The following is a 24754-nucleotide window of genomic DNA, read 5'->3' as shown; positions in this document are numbered from 1 at the left end:
AGCATACAAAAACGGGACAGATGGAGCATGCAAGTGACAGGCTGGCAGCTCCTAGGGACCCAAAGGCATCAGCATTTCCCCCTTTTTGCCCCCTATCCCATCACCACTCCGGGTTTCTCAGATGGGCCTTTAAATGGACTTAATGTGTAAATGGGAAGAACTGTAGTTTTTAATCTTTCCTTCCCACCATACTTATTTTTTTTAATTATTGAGGCGCAGCAAAATGTGTTCATTTTACTCTGGGTATATATGCATGTAAGCAGATCTGATAATTTGTTGCATATGTATACATAATACCGTTTGCAATTTTAAGCAAAACTGGGAAAGAGAGAGAGACAAAGTGGTTGTGTATGCGCACACACACTTCCCTTATTAGGGGAAAGACCAACAGTGTTATTAAGTGATCAAAGGGATCCCTTACTTCACAACTATTTTAGGAACTATACTCTTAGCACCTATTAATACAACTAATAGAATGTGTTAGGACCTCAACAAATGAGAGAAATTTACTCTGTCTTCCATAAAAGGAAACGTGTGAATAAAAATGGGAAAGAGGGGACCAGCAGATGGCATAATGGTTATGTTGCTGGACTCCCATGTAGTTGATCGCAGTTTGAGTCCCAGACCTGGCAGCTTAAAAATCACGCCGGGTGCATGTGCGTACATGCCCAAAGTCCCAAGAAGAGAATGGAGGAGAAGGGACAGTGGTGTGGCCATCCTCTGGGGGGTGATTTCTCACTTTCCTTCTCTCTGACAAGCAAACCCAAAAATCTCTCTCTAAAAACAAACAAAGAAACAAACAAAAAAACTGGAAAAGAGGGCCATGAAAAAAAAAAATATATATATATATATACACACATCCCATAAAATTATACATGTCTGTGTCACATATGGGTTTGTACCAGGCTAAATCAAGCACAAGTAATCCCCTGGACAGACTCTGGTGGGAAATATTATGATTCCCAGTTTACAGATATGGAAACCACAGCACCTAAGTTACATAACTGGTTTGAAGCCTGGGTGCCTTAACCACAGTTAGGGCTGAGTTTAAACACAAGTGTGCAGACTCCAAACCTGAGTAAAATCTCACTCTATACTACCTACCTAAAAAGTATGTGTTTGTGAATGTAAATATTGGGTCGTAGGAAAAGTCACAGCGTATAAAAATACCTCATGACTTTTCCAACGACCCAATATAAGAACAAAGAAGTGTAGGCATAGGAAGTTAGACATAGTTGAGGCTAGATTAGAATGTTTCCAAAGATGCTATAAATTCTGAGGTTTCAGGGAAGGTGGGACCATCATCTTCAGACTTCACAGTTTCTATGCTCTCCACCCTGTGAACACAAGAGGACACTGTTTCTCCTTGGACCCAAGACCTCGGACAGACGGAAACATTCTTCTACATAGTCCATCAACCTATCTCCATTTTTTCTCTGTCCAACTGCTTCGCCTTCTTTTTGTTCAGAGAGAGGAGGTTGTTAAGATGGGGTCAAGGTGAGCTGCAGTGGCCCAGTGGTAGGGTACCACTGTGCAATATTGGAGCCCTATGGGAACCCTGGTTTGGATCCTGGTTGATCTGAACACATGGGTGTGTCTGCATGTGCCCCTGATCCTGGCTGACCAGCAAGCTGGGAGGAGGATCCCAGCATATTGAAACATTGCTGAGGTACCTACCTGTTCCTCCCTCCCTTCCTCTCTCCTTCCATCTCTCATTTCCCCTCCCTTCTACCCTCAATAAACAAATAACACACACTTAAAAAAAAAAAAAAAAGAAAAGATGGGGACCAAAAGAATCCTTGATCAAGACCAGCAGATGGCATAATGGTTTTATCACTGGACTCCCACATAGTCGACTGCAGTTCAAGTCCCAGACCTGGCAGCTTCAAACTCATGCCAGAAGCGTGTGCATACAGGTGTGCCCAAAATTCCAAGAGAAAAATGGAGGAGAAGGGATTGTGGAGTGGCCATCCTGCCTGGGGGTGATTTCTTGCTTACTGTCTCTCTGTTTCTCTGGCAAGCACACACACCCTGTAGAAAAATCTCTCTTAAAAGAGTCCTTGATCAAGATTCTAGGTTAGAAAATATAAGTAACTTCCTACTGAGAGCTAACCTAAGTACTATGCAATACAAACATGGTGTTTCAGACTACTAAAGGCTTTCCCCTTTGTGTAAATAGTAGCATCATACACCAAATTTCAGGCCTAAATCTTAGAGTTAATCTTGATTCCTCTCCTCCCCTCACTCCTCTAAATCTAAACCTCCAGCAAGGCCAACTGGTCTTACTAACTCAACCCCAGTACACCCTCTGCCCAACACTCTCTCTCTTCTTCCACTCTGTCCCAGTGGCCATCACTCACCTCAGAACATACCATACCAGCCTCAGAACTCATCTCTCATTCTTTCACTTCTCCAATTACCTACAGAGCAACCACAGTGGTTTGGCAAAAACATAAATCACCACCTGCCTAAAACCTCCCCAAGGCTTCCCTGTGTGCTCTGAAACGGACTCGAACTCCTTACGAGAACTGTAGAGCCTGGCGTGATCAGGATCCTCCCCAGCTCTCTGACTTCATCTCCCACCATGCAACCACGCCAAGCTTGTTCCCTCCTCAGGCACTTGTCCTGCCTACTCCTAGCTCCAACACTCCCTTCTAAATTTCCACAGAGATGCTTCCTCCTTGCTCATCGGATCACAGTGGAAATATAGCCTCCTCAGCAAGATTTTTCTTGATCACTAAATCTAAAACAGCTCCTCACCCTGAACTTCACTAACATGTCATCTTGCTTGTTTTCTTGGTAGTAATTATCACTATGCAAAATTATCTTCATTTGATTACTCACTGCTTGTGTTCCTCTTCTCTCCAAGAACAAAGACCTTGTCTATCTTGCGTACAGCAGTTTCCTCAGTACCCCATAAGCACCGTGCCCACAGTAAATGTGTGTTAAATGAATTACTGCTAGTCCTAATTTAGCAACACACAGGAAATAAATCCAACATGTGAATAACATCATCCAGGCTCTTCATCTGAGCAGTTCTGTGAGTGATTTTTGGCACATGGGAATATTAGGTCACTTTGTTTCTAATTCGACAGCATTTTTCAGATCATAAAGATAATATATGTAAGTAAGCATATTTTATTTTTAGAAATGAGCCAGGTGAAAAAGAACATAGATGCTCAATGGGGTAAGGGAAAGACATAGATGCCAAAACATTATTTTAGAAAAGGTACTAAATGTGATGGGAAGGAGATTTTTCCATAGCTCAGAAGAATCTTCACCTTAGAAGTCACCTTAGAAAGAAGTAGTTGGCATATCAATGTAGGAATTTCACTGCTCTCAAGAGGTGGTAATGAGAAAAAGAGGGCAGGGACCAACAGTTAGCATAATGGCTATGTCGCTGGACTCCCACGTAGTCGACCATGGTTCGTGTCCCGGATCCGGTGGCTTAAAACTCATGCCGGGCACGTGTGCGTGCGTGCCCAAGATTTTGAGAGGAGAATGGAGGAGAAGGGATTGTGGCGTGGCCATCCCCTCTGGGGGGTGATTTCTCGCTTTCTGTCTCTCTGTCTCTCCCTGTCTGGAGAGTGCATGCACCCTATAGCAAAAAACCTCTCCAAAAGAAAGAATGAAAGAAAGAAAGAAAGAAAGAAAGAAAGAAAGAAAGAAAGAAAAAGAGGGCAAAGGAGATGGAGAGGGTGCTGATGGTAAATATAAGGGAGAGGAAGAGGATTCACATTGTGCAGTGCAGCCTTAGTGGAGAGGAAAGGTGGGAGCCAGGCTGAGGATGGTACTACTGACTGTTCTGGAGAAAGGGCTCAGGTTGTGGGCAGGGAGGATGGCAGGGGGAGCTGACAGAACCTTCTTCTCATCCTAGGATATACTGGGGAAAGAAAGTAGCTTAGGTGAAGCTGGGGGCTCAAGACAGTTTATCAAAAATGTGATTATTTACACCTCCCCTCCCTACTGCTAAGAGACCAGGAAACCACTTATGGTATCATTAGTGGAAATGTATCATTATCCACAACCAGGGTTCTTTTTTTTAAAAAAGAATTATTTTATTTAACTTTATTTATTTATATATTTATTTTAATTTGACCAGAGAAGGTAAGAGTGCATGAGGAAGAGAGAGGAAAGTGAGAAAGCAAGCTGGCAGGTCCAGGACTCGAACTGCGGTCAGCCACGTGGGAATCCAGTGCCCTTAAGCACCATGCCACTTGCCAGTCCCCACATCCAGGGTTCTTGATATGGCCTGTGGAGGTTTCTTAAGCCCTTGGAATGATATGCAAAATTGTATGCAAAAATCTGTCATAAAAACTATCATCCACGAATTTTGCTTTTCTGAAATTCTACTTAAGGAATGTACAACTCATAGAAACTCCTGAACAGTTTTTTCTTTCCTATTAAGGAGGGAAAAAAAAAAAAAAAAACTATGTGGTTGGATCTCACTCCATGGAGAAGGACCAACCAAGCCTTTCTCTGGAAGAGCTCCCACAGGATAATAACTGCCAGTCTACTCAAGCGCCAAAGTTGGAAAAAATTATTTCTCTGACTACTTCAAACTCTACTTTTTACAGATACAAGGATAGTCCATGCAATTCAGCATGGTATAGAGTGGCAGTGATGAAGAACTAGAGACTGTGCATCCAGGATTTAGCTACTTCCAGAACCTTGGAGGCACTGGTCTTGCTCCCAATACAGGCATGGACCAAGCAGTTCTCTCCAATGATGTCTGGGGAGTCCCTGCAAGTCACCCAGTTCCCTGTCCCTCTATTCTCCATCCACTATCCCTGTACATAGAAACTCCCACACTCACTGACAGGGGCAGCATGACTCACCACATGCTCGCTGATGTCCCGGTAGAAGCCAGAGGCCTGCTGGCTTTGATAGAATTCTAACTGCTTTTCCGCCAGTTCTACCCGTTGCAACAGATTCTCGATAAAGTCTTGGAGCCGAGCTTTCCCTTGAACCTCTTTCTCAGCTGCTGCTTCCAGGAAATGGTTGAATGTAACAACTTCTCTACAAGGCAAAAATGTCAGAACACAAATGGAGAAATGAGATAGTAATTCATTCATTGAACACATTTATCAGGTGGCCTACAAAGTGTCATTTAATGTCCTAGGCAGTATGGCCATGACAATGATGAAAGACAAAATTACATAGTAGTGATTACGTTTAGAGAACACATGTTAGTGGAGGGAGATAGTCACTATAAAATATACACATAAATAATATGTCAGGTGGTGATACATGCTAAGGAAATGGAAACTGAGTACAAGAGTTCAGAGTGACAGAAGAAAGGAAGGGCTGGATGATATTTAAAAAAAAAAAAAAAAAAGTGAGGATGACCTTTTGGATGGGTAACACTTGAACAGTGACCTGAAGGAAGCATGATAAATAAACCACACAGCTATCCATGTAGATCAAACCAAGTCAACCAGAAACATGCAGATGGATATGAGATATAGCATAGAGGTCCACATGGAGGAGGGAGTTAGGTAAGGCCTCACAAAGTTCTGAATTTTATTACAAAGAAGATAGGAAACCACTGGATACTTGTGAGACAAGTTCTAACTTAAATATTAAGTCTTGCTGTTGTTGGGACCAGCAGTTGGTGTAATGGCTATGTAGCTGGACTCCCATGTAGTCGACTGCAGTTTCAGTCCAGGACCCAGTAGCTTAAAACTCATGCTGGGTGTGTGAACGTGCGTGCCCAAGATCCTGAGAAAAGAATGGAGGAGAAGGGATTGTGGCATGGCCATTCCCCCTGGCCATGCCACAGTCATTTCCTTCTCTTCACTTTCCCAACCTCCACTAAGTTCCCTAGCTTCTTAAGAGAAGAAATTCAGGGAAATCTAACTCAGAAAGTCAGTTTTACAGAGATCTTTGCACAATAGCTGGTAGTAGCTTCCAGTGCCTTTCTCCCTTTCTGTCTCTGTCTCTCTCTGTCTTTCTGGAAAGCACACATGCCCTATAGCAAAAACTTCTCAAAAAAAAAAAAGTCTAGCTGTTGGAGGAAGAGAAGTCTTTAGAGAGGTAAGGTAAGAGATAAGATATGGCAGTAAGGGGTCAGAAAGAAGCAGAGCAGTGTACAAAATGAATCACCTTATTCCATAGTACCCTTTTGAACTAAGGACCAAACAGTCCAAGTGGCCACCTTGAGTCTGACCCAAGGTTTACTGGGAAGCTAATGTAGCACCAACACAGCAGAAGCAATGGGCAGGTTGCCCTCTCCTAATGAGCTGAGCAAAAACGTCAAACAATACTCCTTTGTCTACATAATTCACTGTAGGTTCACAAATCTGAGCAATTTCTAGTAACTTTATTATCATTTTATACTTTCCTTTTACTTATTTTATTTTTGAATTAATGTATTTATTAGCCTTGGTGCTGTGGTTTACTGTTTAATGGAATTTATTTTTCTCTTACATTTTTTAAAATTTGCATTTAATCACTGTACAGCTTTACCATGTATGACATGGTTTTTCCCACCATGAATACAGTGCATATTAGTCAAGTCAAAGTTATTACCATACACACTATCATCAACAGTTATTATTTCACTTTATGCCTTTTATTTTGAATAAGAGTAAGAAAATAACATTTTTCTGATTTATAAACAATAAAAACTATTAAAAAGTCAAACAACCTATTAAAAACAAAGAAGGAAATATCACCTGAAACTACACTGTCCTAAGACTACCACTGCTAACACTTTGGTAGCTACCCTCGAGAGCATCTCTTTAAGAATACATGCATGTGCATGCATGCACACAACAGTTTTCTCCTTTTCTTACTTTAATCTCCCATTTTGATTCTGCCTCCCATGTCCTATTCTCAAGGCTAAGCACCAGGTAATTGGCACTACCGATCAGCATGTGTTATGGCAGCTCTATTCACTTAAAAATAAATCACCATGTTCTCTTTAGTCATCCCTATTGTATGTTCTGAGAAAAGTCCTGGGTTCACATTCCAGGACCTCCCTGAGACTTCTGGGCACATGTAGTGCCTGTGATCCAGGATGTCTGAAGCTGGGGTGGATCATAGCATAAAGACCCTGTTGGAGATGACTACCCCCATGCCTTCTTTTTCTCTGAAGATAAAAACACGTAAACAAAATGAACAAAAAACCTTTCTTGACCTTCAAGGAGTGACCCTCACTGTTCTGGCCATGTTCAATTTATACAAAGTCAATATTCTAAAGATTGGTCATGTTTCATTTATCTTCTTTCAATATTGATTAATGAACCATAACTTTTATATCTAATCTCATTCAGTTGTTTTAGATAGTTAAATTCATTTCCTTCTCTTCACTTTCCCAACCTCCACTTGATGTTACTTTCCACTAAGTTTCATAGCTTCTTAAGAGAAGAACTTCAGGGAAATCTAGCTCAGAAAGTCAGTTTTACAGAGATCTTCACACAATAGCTGATAGTAGCTTCCAGTGCCTTTATAAACCATGTTATTAGTCCATACGCCACTTTTACAACTAGTCATATCTTCTCTTTTACAAATATATTACATCATATGTGGTCACACAGAAATGTTTTTGACAATTTCTATAAAGTCACACATGTCTCAATACCTTGAGAATTATATATTTGTAAAAACAGAAAACAGACTGGCTCTACCAATGGCTTGCTCAAAGAACTTCTTGTAATACAGTCTCCTTTTTTCTAGTTTCCTATTTAAGATCCAACATAACCTCAAACTTATAATTCTACTATCTTTCAGTAGCTGAGAAATACCAACCCAAGAGAAATGAGTCTTTTGGGAAGAGTTATCATTCATTATCAAGTTTCAAATGTATTTCCAGATGCTTTTTATGAGTCCTCAACAGAAGACATGTATTTTCCAAGGTCCTAGTTATTTAGGCTATGAACACAAGCCAGTTTTCAAACTCTGCTATCATTTGATTTGATCAGTCTCTTAAGTGAGCCACAAACTTTAATGAGCAGCTGAGAGAGGAAGGTCCATGCTACCCCCATCCTTTCATGATTCCTAGTTATGGTTTGTATCTTAGCGATGGAATATCATAGCTCAAAGCCACTGGGAACAAAACTCAGGAAAATGGCCACTGTTCCCTCTTTCCAACATTAAGGCTTCAAATCATGTTGAGTCAAGCCCATCACAAAGATTTTCTGGTAATATTTGGGATAAATTCGGAAATAGTCTCTAAACTGTACTTGCTGAGAAAATTATCAAAAACAAAACAACAACAAAAGGCCAATCATTTTTTTCCAATTCACTTTGGTTTATAATGTTTATTATATTTATCTTATTAGAGAAATATTTCACATTTATTATGAAAAAATATGAAAATTGACCTATTAGAGGATTTAGTTGGGCAGGAGATGAAGCAGCTTTTGTTCTGCTCATAAATTAGCACTCAACACAATACTTAGCACATATCATTCAATAACTATTTGTTATAATCAATGCTTACAAAGGACAAGGAAGAAGCACAAAATAACCTGTAGTTCTACCACCGAGAGTTAACTACTGTCAACATCCTGGTATATTTTGTCCAGTATTTTTATTCTGCGCATAGCTACTCTTCTTGGGCTCTTGGGCTATACAGTCTGGCATTTAAGGAGACAGCAACATTTGACAGCTTAATCTCACAGGATCAACTTCACAAAAGCAAGAGAACAAATCTCAATGCAACATAGCATATGACTGTAGCTATTACTGTTAAATTACATAAGGTTTTGCTACTGGTTCCATATCAAGCTTTAAAAGATTAATATCAATGCTCTTAGCTAATCGTAAAGTTAGTTATGCCACACTGTAGAAGTGAAGGATCTTTTTCTAACCTCCTTCATCCAATTATCTTATGCCCTCAAGCTGAGAAGTTTATACTCTTTTTATTTTCCAACCAACCTGGCAGCAATGCTAACCTAATTTCAGTGTGCAGATGCATCACATCAATTAGGGGGAAAAAAAAAGATAATGAAAACAAGGTTTAGTAGAATTTTCTTTTAAAAGAAAAGTTAAACAGGAGAAAGGCTAGAGAAATTTGTCTTACTGTGATTGTGTAGGATACCTTTATTAGATGAAAACAGTATCAAAACCAAGTGACTAATGGTAAAATAATATGTGTGCACATCTCAAATCCTCTTTTGATGTCCTGTTCAGTGTGGTGAACAACCACCTCTTATCTCCCCAAGGAACCTAGGGAATTTTCTGAATGGAAAAGAAAGATGTTAACTGCATTGCTTTTATAATCTCTTTAATAATCACACTCCAAACACTAAAAAATCCATTTGAAGTATGAGATCAATCAACAGATTTCAATGAAAAAAAAATGAAATGTTTGTTGATATGGTTCCAGATCCCAAATTGCAATTAACTTTAAGAAACTACCAACTGTTGGGGTTCTACCATAGAATTAAAGCAGAATATCGACTATTACCTGAAAAGACCATTATAATTACTCCATTGTGTTCCCACTATACAATTTTGTCAGGTTGGATGTTCTTTATCTTCTGCAATGAAAACAACAAATCTGCAACAGACTGAAAGTACAACTACTGAAGACCAGCTGCCTTCTATGAAGTCAGGTATTAAATTGTCTGCAAAACTTTTAAAACAACACCACCCTTTCCACTGAATTGTTTCTGGGAAAATAGTTGCTTTTCATAAAATTATGTTATGTTAACGTGTAATGGGTACTCCCATGCAGTGGGAGAGGCAGACATTAAAGCAAGCAAATACTGAAATAAATACATCATTACAAAGCTGAGATGAATGTGACTAAGAAAAAGAATCACGTGATGTTATCAGACAGAACAGTAAAAGACTTATGTGGTTTTATTTTAGATTTGCAGTCCTGTGACTCACTGCAGTGTGAAAGCTGGAAGGCCAGACGCGAAGATAAGTGCAAACCTGAGAGAGGTTCAGTCAGGGTGTAGGTACAGGCCAGGTTTGAAGAAATCAGCTTTAACTGTTTCCAGATCACTTCCAGCCCCATCTTTGACTTTTTATTTTAACACACATAAAAAGGTTAAATATGATTAAACTCAAGGTTTTAAGCTTCAGTACTAAATATATTTACTTAAAGTGATACTTGACACTAAAGGAAAAATATACCAAGATAATATAAAAAACTGACCTTGAAGTTCATTATTATGCAGAATAATTTGCAGGCCTGGAAATGTGTCAGTATCCCATGATTCAAAGACTGCAGAAACCAATCAACATAGTAAAAAGGGGCACTGGGTGAAAAAGTCCTTCCAGAGAGTCAAAGCTTTAGTTAGGAAAAATCAAATATTCTTTGACTCATGCACTTGTTCATTTACAAGATGGCTATAATACCTGAAACATAGATAATATTATTACTATTTTTTTTTTTTTTTTTTACTAGTTGATCTTCCTCAGCTACTTCTTCTAAGGAGGATTAAAGGAAGGTTAGGTCAGGAAAATTAAAGCCATATTACATAAAGAACAGATCCAGGAAACTCAGGTAGAGAGTGTCAGAAATGTGCATGAATGCACCTTAGGGTTCTATGCATTTCTGAACAGGTATTGAATAATGCACTGTTAATGAGGGAAACACACTGATTTTATCACGTGTTGTAATCTGTAATTCACAAACCATGTTTTATGTCCCTTCATTTTTGCACTGAGCCAGACTTTCACTGTTGGTAAAAAGGTTAAATATGATTAAACTCAAGGTTTTAAGCTTCAGTACTAAATATATTTACTTAAAGTGATACTTGACACTAAAGGAAAAATATACCAAGATAATATAAAAAACTGACCTTGAAGTTCATTATTATGCAGAATAATTTGCAGGCCTGGAAATGTGTCAGTATCCCATGATTCAAAGACTGCAGAAACCAATCAACATAGTAAAAAGGGGCACTGGGTGAAAAAGTCCTTCCAGAGAGTCAAAGCTTTAGTTAGGAAAAATCAAATATTCTTTGACTCATGCACTTGTTCATTTACAAGATGGCTATAATACCTGAAACATAGATAATATTATTACTATTTTTTTTTTTTTTTTTACTAGTTGATCTTCCTCAGCTACTTCTTCTAAGGAGGATTAAAGGAAGGTTAGGTCAGGAAAATTAAAGCCATATTACATAAAGAACAGATCCAGGAAACTCAGGTAGAGAGTGTCAGAAATGTGCATGAATGCACCTTAGGGTTCTATGCATTTCTGAACAGGTATTGAATAATGCACTGTTAATGAGGGAAACACACTGATTTTATCACGTGTTGTAATCTGTAATTCACAAACCATGTTTTATGTCCCTTCATTTTTGCACTGAGCCAGACTTTCACTGTTGGATACGTTATTCTCTCTACCAGGGCCACTCTGTTTGCCCCTCCCAAGCCCTTACTATCAATGATTCCTCTGCACTCAGGCGCTCTAGCCGGAAGCATCCCCAAGCTCATGTTCTGGTGCAGATGACATAGTCTGCTATGTTCTCCCACATTACCTAAGACCCTGCCACCATGCACCTGATGGAGGGCCAGCTGTGCCACTGACACTACTCAAATGCAAAATCGGCGAGTTCAGAGACCTTACCTACCCTTCAGGATGGCACCAAAAGTTAAGTCCAGCATCCAATAGGGGCTCAAAATATTTCTGCAGAATGCATGAAATGCTCAACTGCATCTCCAGTAGAAAATCATTAGCAAACCAAAATATCCTTAGGTTTTGTTGTGGTTGTGGTGGTGGTGGTTTTTCCAGACAAGTACTGGGACATAAAACCAAAGAGTAACCTACTAATGCCTTCTATAGGAGTGGGGGTGGGATCTAAAATTGATGTCACTCTTCTATTCTTAAACAACACTTTAACATCAGCTTCTCTTCCCAAAGGCACAGCTTTACTAAGTTATTTCAATTTCATTTTACATTACTGATTTATGAACCTCTTCAAAGGTATATATGAAATGGTAAAAATACCTCTGGCTAAAAATAGTCCAGCTATTGATCACAGAGCACCTCAGACTGACTGTGATATCAGGCACCAGGCAAATCCCAAAGCAAAATCAACCTCATCAGAGCATCAGGAGCCTGGCTGCAAACTCAGAGCCCCAAGTCGGCTCTTATGCTCCCAGATACCCCAGAGTTCAGAACCTGCAAAGACACATGTCTGAAGAAATGGCCCAACTGTCCTCTTATTGACCCTTTGCCTCATCAATTTTTTTTTTTTTTTGGCTTCTCAGAATAAAATATTTTTCTCATTAAGAATGTTTTAAAAATAACTAAGAAAATCAGACTGATCTTATTGGCTCTACATAGATCAACACAACATTCTCAGTCCCTCTATGACAGAGAGAAAACAAAAATGAGAAAAGAAAAAAGGAATGGAGAGAGAGCAACAGAGAGAAATGGAGAATATTTCTGGGTTTCCAAACTTTACCATGTGCCATCTCTAAGAGCTCATGTTTAGTATCTAATTTATCCTATGTTAGTTTTAAGGCTGCGTGGAACACAGTCTGAAAAGAGAAGACCCTATTACATAAGCAAACTACAAACTACAACCAGATCCCCCTCGGCCCCACTGAACGCTAGCTACACTAATGTGATTTTTTGTGGCCTGCTTCCTAGCAACGGATCAGTCTAGACACCAAGTTGTCCACCCACTGCTTTAGCTGGTCAAAAAATAGGAATGACTTAATTAAATGGCAAGAAGGCTTAGTTGTGCAAAGCACTTACCAAGTCAAACTTACCTGTTAGAAGGCAGCATTCATAGCCAGTTTTGAACAGAAACCTAAGTAGGCACTGCCCAGGTCAGACTGCTTCCTAATGTCTCTTTTCCCACATCCATAATAATTTGTTTAATGTCTGTCTAAGCTCCATGAAGATCTGGGTTCATTTGGTTTATCGCTGTATTAGCAGAGCCGAGAACAGCACTGAGCACTCAGAAGACACTCAATAACAATGTCTTTTGTATGGTTCTGGGCTGGAAACTGGTGAAATAATGAAGGAAGAAGGGAACGAGATCATATCTGTTGTAGCTTGTAAAAGGGTAGAATGGAAATTAGAGACGGAATCACAAAAAGACCCCTGGCCACCATCAATAGCTGGTACCACCTTGACTGCACATGCACATCTGGAGAGTCATAGTAAAACCCTTGTTGGGAGTTAAAGCCTTGGGCTGAGTGTTTCGGGAGCTTGTGATCATAACCATGCTTATAAGGCCATCATTTCTCCACTTCCCAACATCTTTGATGCCAGCTGACATTTTCTTTAATCTCATCAGAAAAATAAATGGTGTCACTGTGGCAGCCCTCTCAAAATAGCAAAGAAGCAATCCCCTTCCAAAATGGGCCACACTCAGCATTACATAAGTCTTGATGCTGTGAGCAAATATTACATTTTCAGAAGTCTGGCTGGGACACAGTGGATTAATGAAAAAGGCACTTGGCAGCAGAAAGATGGGGAAATTGAGTTTCAGTTTCATTTTGCTACTTAATCATTGTCCTTGGGCAAGTCTTTCACTGCTCTGGCCTTATTTTCTGCATCTATGAAGTAAGTGTGTTATTCTCAAGGAGACAGAGGTACTTTCCAGTTCTAAAGTCAAACTTATATAGCCTGTTCAGGGGCTGTCTCTAAGAGCCTTCCCTGTTGTCCTTCTGTGTCACTTTCCTCCGGCCACCAATGCAAATCCTACATTTCCTCCCCATTCCTCCAGTGTAGTCTCCACAGAGAAAAATGGGACTGTTTTATCAACTTGAAATAGTGGCTTGTATTTACGCACTTATTAAAACTACCCAGGCCTTGGAAATGGACAGACATTTTCATGGGTATGATTTTTCTTCCTACTGAGAACGTAAGCATCCCAGGAAAATAAACACAGATTGTGAGTTCCCCACCAGCTAAAGGGTGCTTGGCACATCACAGGTGCTCAATCAGGATTTTCCATCCTTCTCAGCAGAAGAGTGTGTGAGCAAATTTGGGATTACTGTTACTACACTCAAATTCTCCAAGCTCCAGAGACAGAATGGCTAGCAACTCCGCTGGTATGTAAGTCCATCCTGCCTTGGTAAGGGATCCATTTCTGCAAGGTTTCCAGGATTGATTTACCTGATTAAGGCTAGCGCTACCTAGTACGTCTGAAAACTCGTCAATAAGTAAAAACCTGTCTCAGTCAGACTTATACAGTTTCACTGACTTTGCAAACACGACGAGCAACTTCTTTCTTGGATTTGCACTCCAGACACAGAGAGAAACCTTTTCACACAGGTAGAGTGAAACTCACCAGTACAAAGCACAAAATATTGTGAATTCAAATAGTTGTTATAGAGAGTGTTTGTGTGTATACAGAGGATATATATATATATATATATATATATATATAAGAAATTTTTACTATAAGAACTGAAACTACTAGAATGAAAGAAAAAAAAAACAGGAAAAAATGCCACCTTTTCCTATAACCCAATATATACATATATACATAGACTATAGAGAGAGAGATGGATATCTACAAACTGAGTTGATTTAGTTTATAGATGGCCTCGAGGCAGAAGCAGTACTGGAGTCTTTTATTTCAATTTAAAAAAAGATTTTTAAAGTTGAAGAGAAAATCCATAAGAGAGCCTCGTGTGAATGTTAAGTACTAGATGTCTGCATTTTTCTAACTAAAGGTATTATCTGTATCTCAAAGGGTCCCCAGAGTTGAAGGCAACTTCTAATGGGATGGTAACCACTTTCTTTCACTTAGTAATGGGCCTTGAGTTCCCATGAAGTATGTGGCAGGGAAGCACTGTTCCTGGTATGCTCCTTGGCCAAATAGGGTCTTCTCTTATCCGAAAGGCCACCTCTTTGGTAAGCAGCTGGCTCTGCATTCCCATTCAGACAGTGGCGGGATGGAGGGTGGGCTACCAGACACTGCAGACACTAAGGCGCTGTCCACAGGGTCTCTGAGACCAAGAGCTCCAGTGTCCTTCCTGGAAACAAGACTCTTTCAGTCCCATTTTATGTATAGAAAGAGTGATTATTTGAGGCTTGAATAGAGAAACTGATGGGATGGGCCTAAACCAAAGCTTTAAAAAGTGAAGACTTTGTTTATTTTGTGTTTAAAATCTTAAGACACTTTCATTGTATTCTATTCAAAATACTATCTTTAAAATGTCATTGCTTTTTCTCCTGTTAGTCCGAAAATGACATACTAAAAATCAACTCGTAACTTACCCTCAAGCATACTAACAAAAACTTGAACAAAGATGTACAAGGATATTAACTAAGACTTTTTTTTTTTTTTTTTTTTTTTTTTTTTTAAGAAAAAGTCTTAGTATGTTGCCTAGGCCTGGCCTTGAACACTCGATCCTCAGTCGATGCTTCAGTCTCCTGAGTAGCTGGGATTATGGGCACAGTGACAGAGCCCCAAGACAATAATTTTAATACTATGAAAATGGAACAAAACAATGTATTCATCAATAGCAAACTGGTTAAAGCAATGATGAGGTATCCATATTATGGAATACCACAGAATAGTCAGAGGAATGGCACAATTCTGTATTTAGTGCACAAAAGAAGCCTGAGATGTATTATGTTAAAACAAAAACAACTCCACAGACAAGCAACAGAATAGTGTATGTCATGATTCCACTTGGAAAAACATAGAAACTTATGTATAAATTACGTAGAGTTGTATGCACATAGGAAAGATCTGAAAAGACCTTTACTTAACAGTGGCTGTTTCCAGGGAGTGAGGCACAGTATGCTTGGAGAGGAGGAGGTATTTTTAACCCAAATAATTCCATCCTACTAAACATTTCTTCTCTTTAGTATGTATTATTTTTCTCAATTGATGCTCATCTGACAGCCTTGGATTAATCCTGACACATTACCATAACAGATTCATGCAAAACTCACTTTTACTTTGTTATTTTTCATAGTAAAATATGCCCTTGATCCCACCACCCAAAACAAAAGTTAGATCTATGACAGTAACCTACATCTAACCACATGACCATATTTCTCATCATCTTGTATTCCCAGAGGCCAGGCAACTAACACCTCAAAGCTTACATTCATTATGACTTGTGTAATTAATAAATTAAATGCAACCAAGAAATAAATGCAAAAAAATTAAATCTGGTTGCCTTTTAAATTCGTTGACCTTGAACAAAACAGAAACATTAGAAATTTATTCTGCTCTTCTGTCTGCACATAGAGCAATCACATCTGCCATTTTTTTGGCAATGCAGCATGGGGTACCCCTGGTGGCCCATCATCAGTCAAGACACTCACTTCCCAACAGAAAACACAAGAGGCCAAAAGAGAAATATTTTCGTTACTTAGAGCAAAGCAAATTAGTGGCTGACTCAAATCCATCCTAATTACAAATTTTTAAAAATGTCTACTCCGAACAAAAAAAAAAAGTCTTATCTTCTCCTCAAGGAAAAATATAAGCATAAAACACAGAGTTTCTCAGGCAATTTTAACTACTACTTTTTTTTTTTTTGGTAGGTTTTTGCTACAGGGTGTAAGCACTTGCCAGAGACAGAGAGGGAAAGACAGAGAAAGACAGAGAGGGAAAGGGAGAAATCACCCCCCAGGAGGAGGGCCACAAGGCAATCCCTTTTCCTCCATTCTACTTTTGAGATTTGGGGTATGCATGCACATGTACCCATTGTGCATTTTTTTTTTTTCCAGTCTCCAGGTTTGGGACTTGAACTGCGGTCAACCAAGTGGAAATTCAGCACTTTCACCTCCGTGCCACTTGCTGGCCCCTTTAACTATCAAATTTTAAGGGACGACACAAGATAAAAATGCCAGAGAGCAGTGAAAAAATAAAGTTAAGCTAATCTCCTTAACAGAACTAAAATTATTCAGAAAATATCTTCTAGGATGTTTAGTCTATCAATTTTTATGTCCTTTGGTTCCAAGAACTCTGAGCCTCCATTTAAGATTAAATCAAACATAGTGAATTGTTATATATACTTTCCTAGTTTGTGGTTAAATTCATACTTATTATAAGGAAATGCTTCTCCAAGTATGATGATTTTTCAACTAATAGCTTCTATGCTCACCTATGACTTATGATAACTAGTGTTGACTCTGCAAGTGGATGAGAATTATTCTAGTATGACACATCATTTTATAAAGATAAAATTCCCAAATGTAAGTCATGCAAATACAGCAATATCAGAAAGTCTTTCCTCTGGGTTTCAAAATGTCTGTTTCTTCCAAATATAAATTATAATTTAATGAATTATCAGTCACTGACATTTAATTAACATGAGCAGATAATTCGGAATGGCAAATAGGGCAAAATGATTCATATTAGGAGCACATTTTTATACCTGAATAAGACAGTATCTCATTTTCTCAACTTTGCAACATATAGACTATCAGGAAGGAATGGCTCGCCCAGCACCCCCTTCCACCCTCTCATTCAGCTCACACTTGCATACCATTTGGTGCTGAGATGGATCCTACTATGGCTAAGTTGCCCTACTTCTCTCTCTAAAAACATAATCTGTGGTCGACAGCTTCCAAAGTGAGAAAGAGTGATATTTTTACTTTAATACTGCTGGGTTGCAGATCACACATGGAGAAGACAAATAATAATCTTGTACCTCTTGGTTCAACTGTTATCAATGAGTAAGTCGGCCAAGGCATCTACAAGTAGGTGCCTTGTAACGGGCTGGGAGAGGGTGTGTAAAGCAAAGAGGCAAGCATCCTGTGTAGATACCACTTACTCCTCTTTCCTAAGAAGCTCCTCCTCAGATTCTGTCAGGCGTTGCCTCAGTGCAGCGATCATTTCCACAGCCACGTCCACCTGTCTGTTCAGGGCCCGCTCTCGTCTCTGCACTTCTTGCTTTTTCTGAGTTAGCTGCACAAAAGCTGCCCGAACTTCCAACAGTTCAGCAGTTTTCTGGGCCAACTCTTTAGTGAGTTTATCAATCCTCTTCTCAATGGTCCGATCCACAGCCTCAACCATCCGATTGAATTTTTCTCTGACGTGTGCCTCGAAAGAAGCTTTGGTGTCTGAGGTTGGAAGTCCAGGACTAGACCGTGGCCCATCCAGCGAGTCTGCACATAGGTCCATAGCAGTGTAGGTCTGCACGTAGGAAACAGGCCTCTCTGCCACCACCTCAAATGGCTTCCTGTCCTTGGAGCGTTCATGGGAAATGCTATACAAGTTAACATAGCTGGGTTTCTGCTTTACCACGTTGCCACCACTCTGCAAGTTTCCCTGTTTCAGGAGTTCTGAGGATGTAACTAGGTCTGTGTCTTTGAGGGATGGAAAGAGGCTGCATTTTGTCAAGAGGGTTCTTTCTTCATAGCTGTGACTGAATTCCAGATGGGCCTTCAAGGACGATAAGCTTCTAAATCTGGTATGGTCTCCACACCTCGGGCAGCGGAATGGCAGGCACACAGAAACATTCTCAAAGGATTCCTGCCAGGGGTATCTGCTTTCCTCAAAAGCCTTCTGTTGCATTACTCTAACAGTCCTGGGAAAGGGAGAAAAAAGAAAAAAAAAAAAAAACAGGTAGTTCACATGTCTGTTGAAAAATATGCTACTGAAATGATGGGTGCGTATCTCCATGAGGGCAGAGGATTTTTGTTTTCTAGTGACTTTGCATATAATATTATAGGTTGCAATTAAAGCAATGGCCCATGGACCAAATCCAGCAACATCCATTTCTGTAGCATCTGCTGCTGCGTTTGCACAATGACGAAGGCAAGTATTTGACACGGAGATTCCAGGCCTGTGAAGCCAAAAATATTTACTTCCCTTTCAGAAAACGTATAGCAACCCTCCTTAAAATATAAATGATGGGAGGGACCAGCAGTTAGCATAATGGCTATGTTGCTGGACTCCTATGTAGTTGACCACGGTTCAAGTCCCAGACCCAGTGGCTTAAACTCAGACCTGGCGCATGTGTGTGTGTGCCCAAGATCCCTAGAGCAAAATGGAGGTGAACAGATTGCAGTGTGGCCATCCCCCCTGGGGGGTGATTTATGGCTTTCTGTCTCTCTGTCTCTCTCTGTCTCTCTGGTGAGAGCACATGCCCTACAGCAAAAACCTCTCCAAAAAGAAAAAGAAAAATGATGGGGACCCCATTTCAATGATATGCACTGGTTAGACATAGAGCTATGAGGCACAGGGGAGGCCTAAGTTCAACTCTTGATCCTAAGGGTCCTATAATCCTAGTGACACAGAGGCTGATGAAAGGGGATCAAAGTTCAGGGATGGTCTAGGCACCCACCACAGGACCTCTCTGAAAATTCAGGCATGATGGTGCATGCCTGTGGTCTTGGCTACTCAGGAGGCTGAGGCAGGATGATAGAGAAACAGTAAGACCCTGCCTCAAAGTAAAAGGATGGGGGAGGATTACATTCCCTCTTTGTAGTTGAGAAAATCAGAGAATGAAGGTAAGACAAAAAGTGGCAGATCCAGAATTGAAATCCAGGTTTCCGGCTGAACTTAGTATACTAAATACAAAACTAACTCCTATTTTTACTGATACAATCCTCATAAGCAAGAATACAAAAACAAGTGGAAAATTCACATGAATTGTCCAAAGGTCCCAGGAGCTCAAGCTCAGCAATCTTTCTGCAAGTGTAGGACAGAGGACTCTAGAGAGGCACAACGACAGTTAACACACAATCAGTTGAAAACGTTTCACCCTAAGATTGTTGCCTTTACTCTTTTTCCTTTAATTATTGTGGTGACTATATAAATCAAAGGGTTATTGGAACCATAATGCTTTCTTTACCTAAGCTTTACCGAAATCTGGGGACCCAATGTGAAACATCATTCAATGTAAGTGTAGCCATGGCCAAGATTTTATTATAATAGAGTGTTCTGGATGCACGTGTCTCGTCTCTGATCCTGTTTTAACATGACAACCTCTAGAGATGGTAATGTTTCAACCAAGCAGGTATCAGCATTAACTCTCTTAATGACAGGAAATTCTTGTTTCCCGGTAGGAATGTATTATCTTCACCTTAGCTACTGATGACTGCTAGCAACCCAATTCTGCAAGCGGTGCACATCTATTCCCTTCAGGAATGGTTTCCACTTCAATATTATAAGCATTGGGTCCAAAAATGAGGGAGACCGGCCAGGAGTCTTAGGACGAAAAGTACCATTACTGGGTCTTCAACCTTTTCAACAAGCAGAGGTGCAAGAATAACGCACATGGCTAAGTAGGCAAAGCTTCCAGGTTAAGAAACCTCTGGCCCCCGGAGAAGGGAACCTCTTCCTGTGCTACATGGGAATGTTTAACCGCTGGTTTTCTGGGGAATGAGATTCAAAACTCTTTCGTGCAGGGCCAAAAAAACGCTAGCAAAAGTAACAGGAAGTCAGGATTCTCAGGGAGGCAGGGGGATGGGGAAGGGGTGACATCCCTGAATAAGGAAATGGGTAATCAAGCTCTCTGGAGGATGTAGGCTTTCTTGGGCCCAGAGGAAACCCCAAACCGCGGGACTGGCGGAAAAGCCCTAATTTACTGTGCCAACCCAGGATAGGCTAGCCATGACCCTGTCTCTGGGTCCAGCTCTCCCTGCCTCGGCTCTGCTGAGCGTCAGATCCAGCTCCCCAAGTCGGTGCGGATTCGTGCGCCCACGAGTTCCTGCAGGTGGAGGCCGAGAGGCCGGCTCTCCCAACTCTCTGCCATGCTACGGGGACGCAGACCCCCTCCTAGCCCCACCGGCGCCAGTGGCCCCCTCCGCCGAGTGCCTGAGCCAAAGCCCTGCAGTCGTCACTTACCCGACTTGTTGCTGCTACTGCAGCTGCTCCCCCGGTGCTGATGCTGCGGGATCGAAGCGGTTTTCAGCAGAGCCGTAAATCAGGCTGAGCCCGGGCCCGCTCCCACCCCCTGCCGCACCCCCGCGCCGGGACTAGCGGCTTCCAGGGCGGAGCGTGGCGCGGGCCAGCCGGCGGGGGCGGCGAACGCAACAGCCCCAGGCCGGCGCCTGGTACTAGTGGTCGTGGTAGGGGTCTGGAGCGCCAACGCCCCGGGACCGCCACCCCCGCAGGTGACACCCTCGCTCTGCCCAGCTGGCGGGAGCGCCGTCTGCTCTCCCCCAGCTGGGAAGCGGATCCGACTCAGGATTGCACTGACATCACGGGGAGAGTCGCTGGGAGCATTCCCAGGGGAGGCGAGGGAGACGCTACGCCAGCCAGCCTCGCAGGCACTGCGCTTTCTGCAAGGCCCCAGCGACCTCTTTTGCACTTGCCAGTTATTGAGGAGCAGGAGAGTCTGGATGAGGAAGCATAGCTGGGCATCTTTGAAAATCTGCGGGCAGAAAGGTCTGAGTGCTTAAATTAAGACCTCTTCATCCTGAGCAACGCAATGAGAATGTCCCAAAATAACTAACCTAGAGTTGACTTCAAGAGCCTTCCTCCCAGTGTTTTGGAGCTAAGTGACGGGCAGAACTAAACTAGTGAAGAATTGGGTTACCGATAAACAGTTGCTTTAACTGCACCACGCGCACCCCTAATACTCTGAGGCCTTCCTTGATGTCGCAGCTTGCTGGAATTTGGGGTGTTTGTTTTTATTTTATTTTATTTTTTTTTTGAGAGAGAGATTTTTGCTATAGGGCGCGTGAGCTCGCCAGAAGACAGAGAGAGACATAGAGACGGAAACCGAGAAATCACCCCCCACGGGGGATGGTCACGCCGCAATCGCAATCCCTTCTCCTCCATTCTCCTCTCGGGATCTTGGGCACGCACGCACACGCGCCCGGCATGAGTTTTAAGCCACCGGGTCCAGACGCTAACCGGGGTGGACTACGTGGGAGTCCAGCGACATAGCCATTAGGCCAACTGCTGGTTCCCTGGGGTGTTTGTTTTTAAGTCAAATTTGGAATACCAATCAAACTAGGGTCAAAGTTACTGTTAGGTTTTCTCGTCCAAAGGAGAGTCTTTTCTTCTGTAAACAGTTACTAATTACATCTTTGCGACTCCAGATTCGTTCTCAGGAACTTATTACTCATTTCAACACCGATCTATTTTAACTATAAAATAAGTAGCTCAATAATTATTTAAGTTGAAATTTTGCTTTTTGAGATTTTTGTTTTGTTTTGTGAATGAATCATCACATCAGTGTCATTAAGAGCTCAAGCTTTGGAATCAGGCTTGATTAAATTCTAGCCTTACAATTCAAGGTTTACATGGTGCTGGGACTTGGAGGAAAAACTGCACCTTCCATCCTTGTAACATGTGGTGAGGATCCACTAATTGGGGATGGAAATGAAAGTTTGCTGACCCAGATATACAGGGATAAAGTCAGCTATTATTGGTGGTGTTGTGTCATTGATAATTAATTAGTATTAGATGATGCGAGGGGGCGTTTTGTTTTGTTTTGTTTCACTAAAGGTGCGTGCTTGCCAGACATAGAGGAAAAAGAAAAAAGTACCCTCAACTGGGAATGGTCAAACAGCAATCTCCTCCATCTCTCCTTTGAGGACTTTGGGTACCCATGCACACAGGTGTGGAGTGTTTTTTAAGCCTTGGGATCTGTGACTCCAACCATGTGGTCAGCCATGTGGGATCCGTCTGCCTTAGCCATCATGCTGTGGAGCTGCCTTAGAAGCTTCTAAGTTTTGGGACTGGCAGTTAGCATAATGGTTATGTCGTTGGACTCCCTTGTAGTCGACCGCGGTTCAAGTCCTGGACCCGGTGGCTTAAACTCACGCTGGGCATGTGTACATGCATGCCCAAGATCCTGAGAGGAGAATGGAGGAGAAGGGATTGTGATGTGGCCATCGCCCCTGGGGGGCGGCTTTCTTGCTCTCTGTCTCTCTGTCTTTCTGGCGAGCACACGTGCCTATAGCAAAAACCTCTCCAAAAGAAAAGTTTTTAAGTTTTTACTTACGTTATTTTGAGAGAGTGAGAGAGAGGCATCCTCAGCAGGATCTTGCCACAGCATGAACCCCTTCCCCTAGCCTGCAAGATAATCAGGATCTTGGATACACTTGGTGTGTTTCAGATCAACTCAGAATCTGACCTACGGTCAACCATGTGGCTTCCAGCACTGCAGACAGATACACTACCACCTTTACTACTGAAGCGAGGCCTTCATTTAGAGTTTCTTTACCTAGTAATGTCTTCTCATCCTTCAAGGCTCTGCATAAGTATTCCACAAGAAAGAAGCCTATATACCTATAAGATAAGTATAAAAGAGAAGAATAAATGTGTACTCACTTCCACAAAGGATAGACCAAGGAGATTTTTTTGGAAAAAAAAAAAAATTGTTCCACTGACATTACTTCTTGACTTTCAAGAAATCTGTTTATTCCAATTATCAATTCATTTAGAAAAACATTTTAAAATCTGCAAGGTACACATAAGGGAGGGCCAGGTTATCTAGCAGTTCAGGGGAGCATGCCAACTCTTACATTGGTGCCTTAATAGCAGAATGCAACAGAAGTATTCTCCGGAGGGGGACACTCTTGACTAAGGGCTCCTTCCTTTTCTCAGAAAGCTTCTTTACCTTTTGGGAACAAGCAGTTAGCGTAATGGCTATGTCGCTGGACTCCCACGTAGTCGACTGCGGTTCGCGTCCCAGACCCGGTGGCTTAGAACTCACGCCAGGTGTGTGTGCGTGCATGCCCAAGATCCGGAGAGGAGAATGGAGGAGAAGGGATTGCGGCGTGACCATCCCCCTCTGGGGGTGATTTCTCGCTTTCTATCTCTCTTTCTCTCTCTGTCTGTCTGGCGAGTGCACACGCCCTATAGCGAAAGCCTCTGCAAAAAAAAAAGAAAAGAAAAAAAGAAAGCTTCTTTACCTTTTCTGGTCTGTGAGTTCCTCCTTTGTGAAATGAAAGAATGAAGATTTTTTTTTTTCAAGGGCCTTTTCTCACCCTCAAAGTACCATTAATATTATCAAATAATTATGGAGAGGTTGTTCTGTATAGAGTCTAAAGCTGAGTATTGTGGGAGATTCAACTGTAATTAACAGACATTGATGGCCTCACCGTCTACACCAGTTCTGAGTGTACTTGTGCACCCCTTGCCCCAGCAGAATGAGCATCACCTGGCAACTTGCTAGAAATGTATGTTACTAGCATCACGTTAGTTTTTCTAATTCAGAAACTCCATATGGTCTGACCACAGCAATCCATGGTTTAATCAGCCTTCCTGGTGATTCTGATGAACGCTAAAGTTTAAAAACTGGATTTTCCATACTTCTTCCTTCATTGTCTCAGAACAAACCAGTACAATGCGTTATCACTGTGAGTACTGTGTGTGTCTATGTTTGACACAGTGCTAAGCCCTTTATTATCTCATTTAATCTTTCAACCCCTACAAGGTATAGGAGACCTTATGCACTCAACTTCATCCACACTGGCATCCCTCTACTTCTTCAAGAGAGTCCAGCTTCTTCCCATATCTAGTGATTTTATTGTATAAATATTTTACGTATATTATTTCTTTTTGAGAGAAAGAGAGAGTAAAAGAGAGACAGGCACACTAACAGGATCTTACCATGCCATGCCATAATTCCCTTTCCCCAGCCCTTAAGCTAGTCAGGACCTCTGGCAATGTGTTTTTATTTTTTCTTTTCTTTTTTTTTTTTTAGAGAAATTTTTGCTGTAGGCTGCATGTGCTGGCCAGAGACACACACAGAGAGAGAAAGTGAGAAATCATCCCTGAGGGGGATGGCCATGCCACACTCCCTTTTACTCGATTCTCCTCTTGGGATTTGGGCACACACACATGCACCCAATGTAAGGTTTAAGCCACTGGGTCCAGGACTCAAACCATAGTTGACTACATGGGAGTCCAGTGATGTAACCATTACAACATCTGCTGTTTCCAGGTAATGT

The 24754-nt window shown here is 41.4% G+C and overlaps 1 protein-coding gene across 1 annotated transcript in view; it reads right to left on the bottom strand.

Moving 5' to 3' along the window:
* Positions 1-20721, bottom strand: part of ZNF365 (zinc finger protein 365) — a 24404-nt gene extending 3683 nt beyond the window's left edge. Inside the window, exons 1-3 of the mRNA XM_006154158.3 lie at positions 20691-20721; positions 17671-18426; positions 4839-5019 (exon numbers count right to left, since the gene is read on the bottom strand). Of these exons, the coding sequence (XP_006154220.1) occupies positions 4839-5019; positions 17671-18413 (924 nt within the window). The 5' untranslated portion in view covers positions 18414-18426; positions 20691-20721. The remainder of the gene's footprint in view (positions 1-4838; positions 5020-17670; positions 18427-20690) is intronic.
* Between the last annotated feature and the right edge of the window lie 4033 nt (positions 20722-24754).

Source organism: Tupaia chinensis, unplaced genomic scaffold, assembly GCF_000334495.1.
Source record: "Tupaia chinensis unplaced genomic scaffold, TupChi_1.0 Scaffold000399_1, whole genome shotgun sequence".
NCBI classification, from domain to species: domain Eukaryota; kingdom Metazoa; phylum Chordata; class Mammalia; order Scandentia; family Tupaiidae; genus Tupaia; species Tupaia belangeri.
The sequence above is the reverse complement of the archived record's forward strand: the minus strand, read 5'-3'. Positions and strand labels throughout refer to the sequence as shown.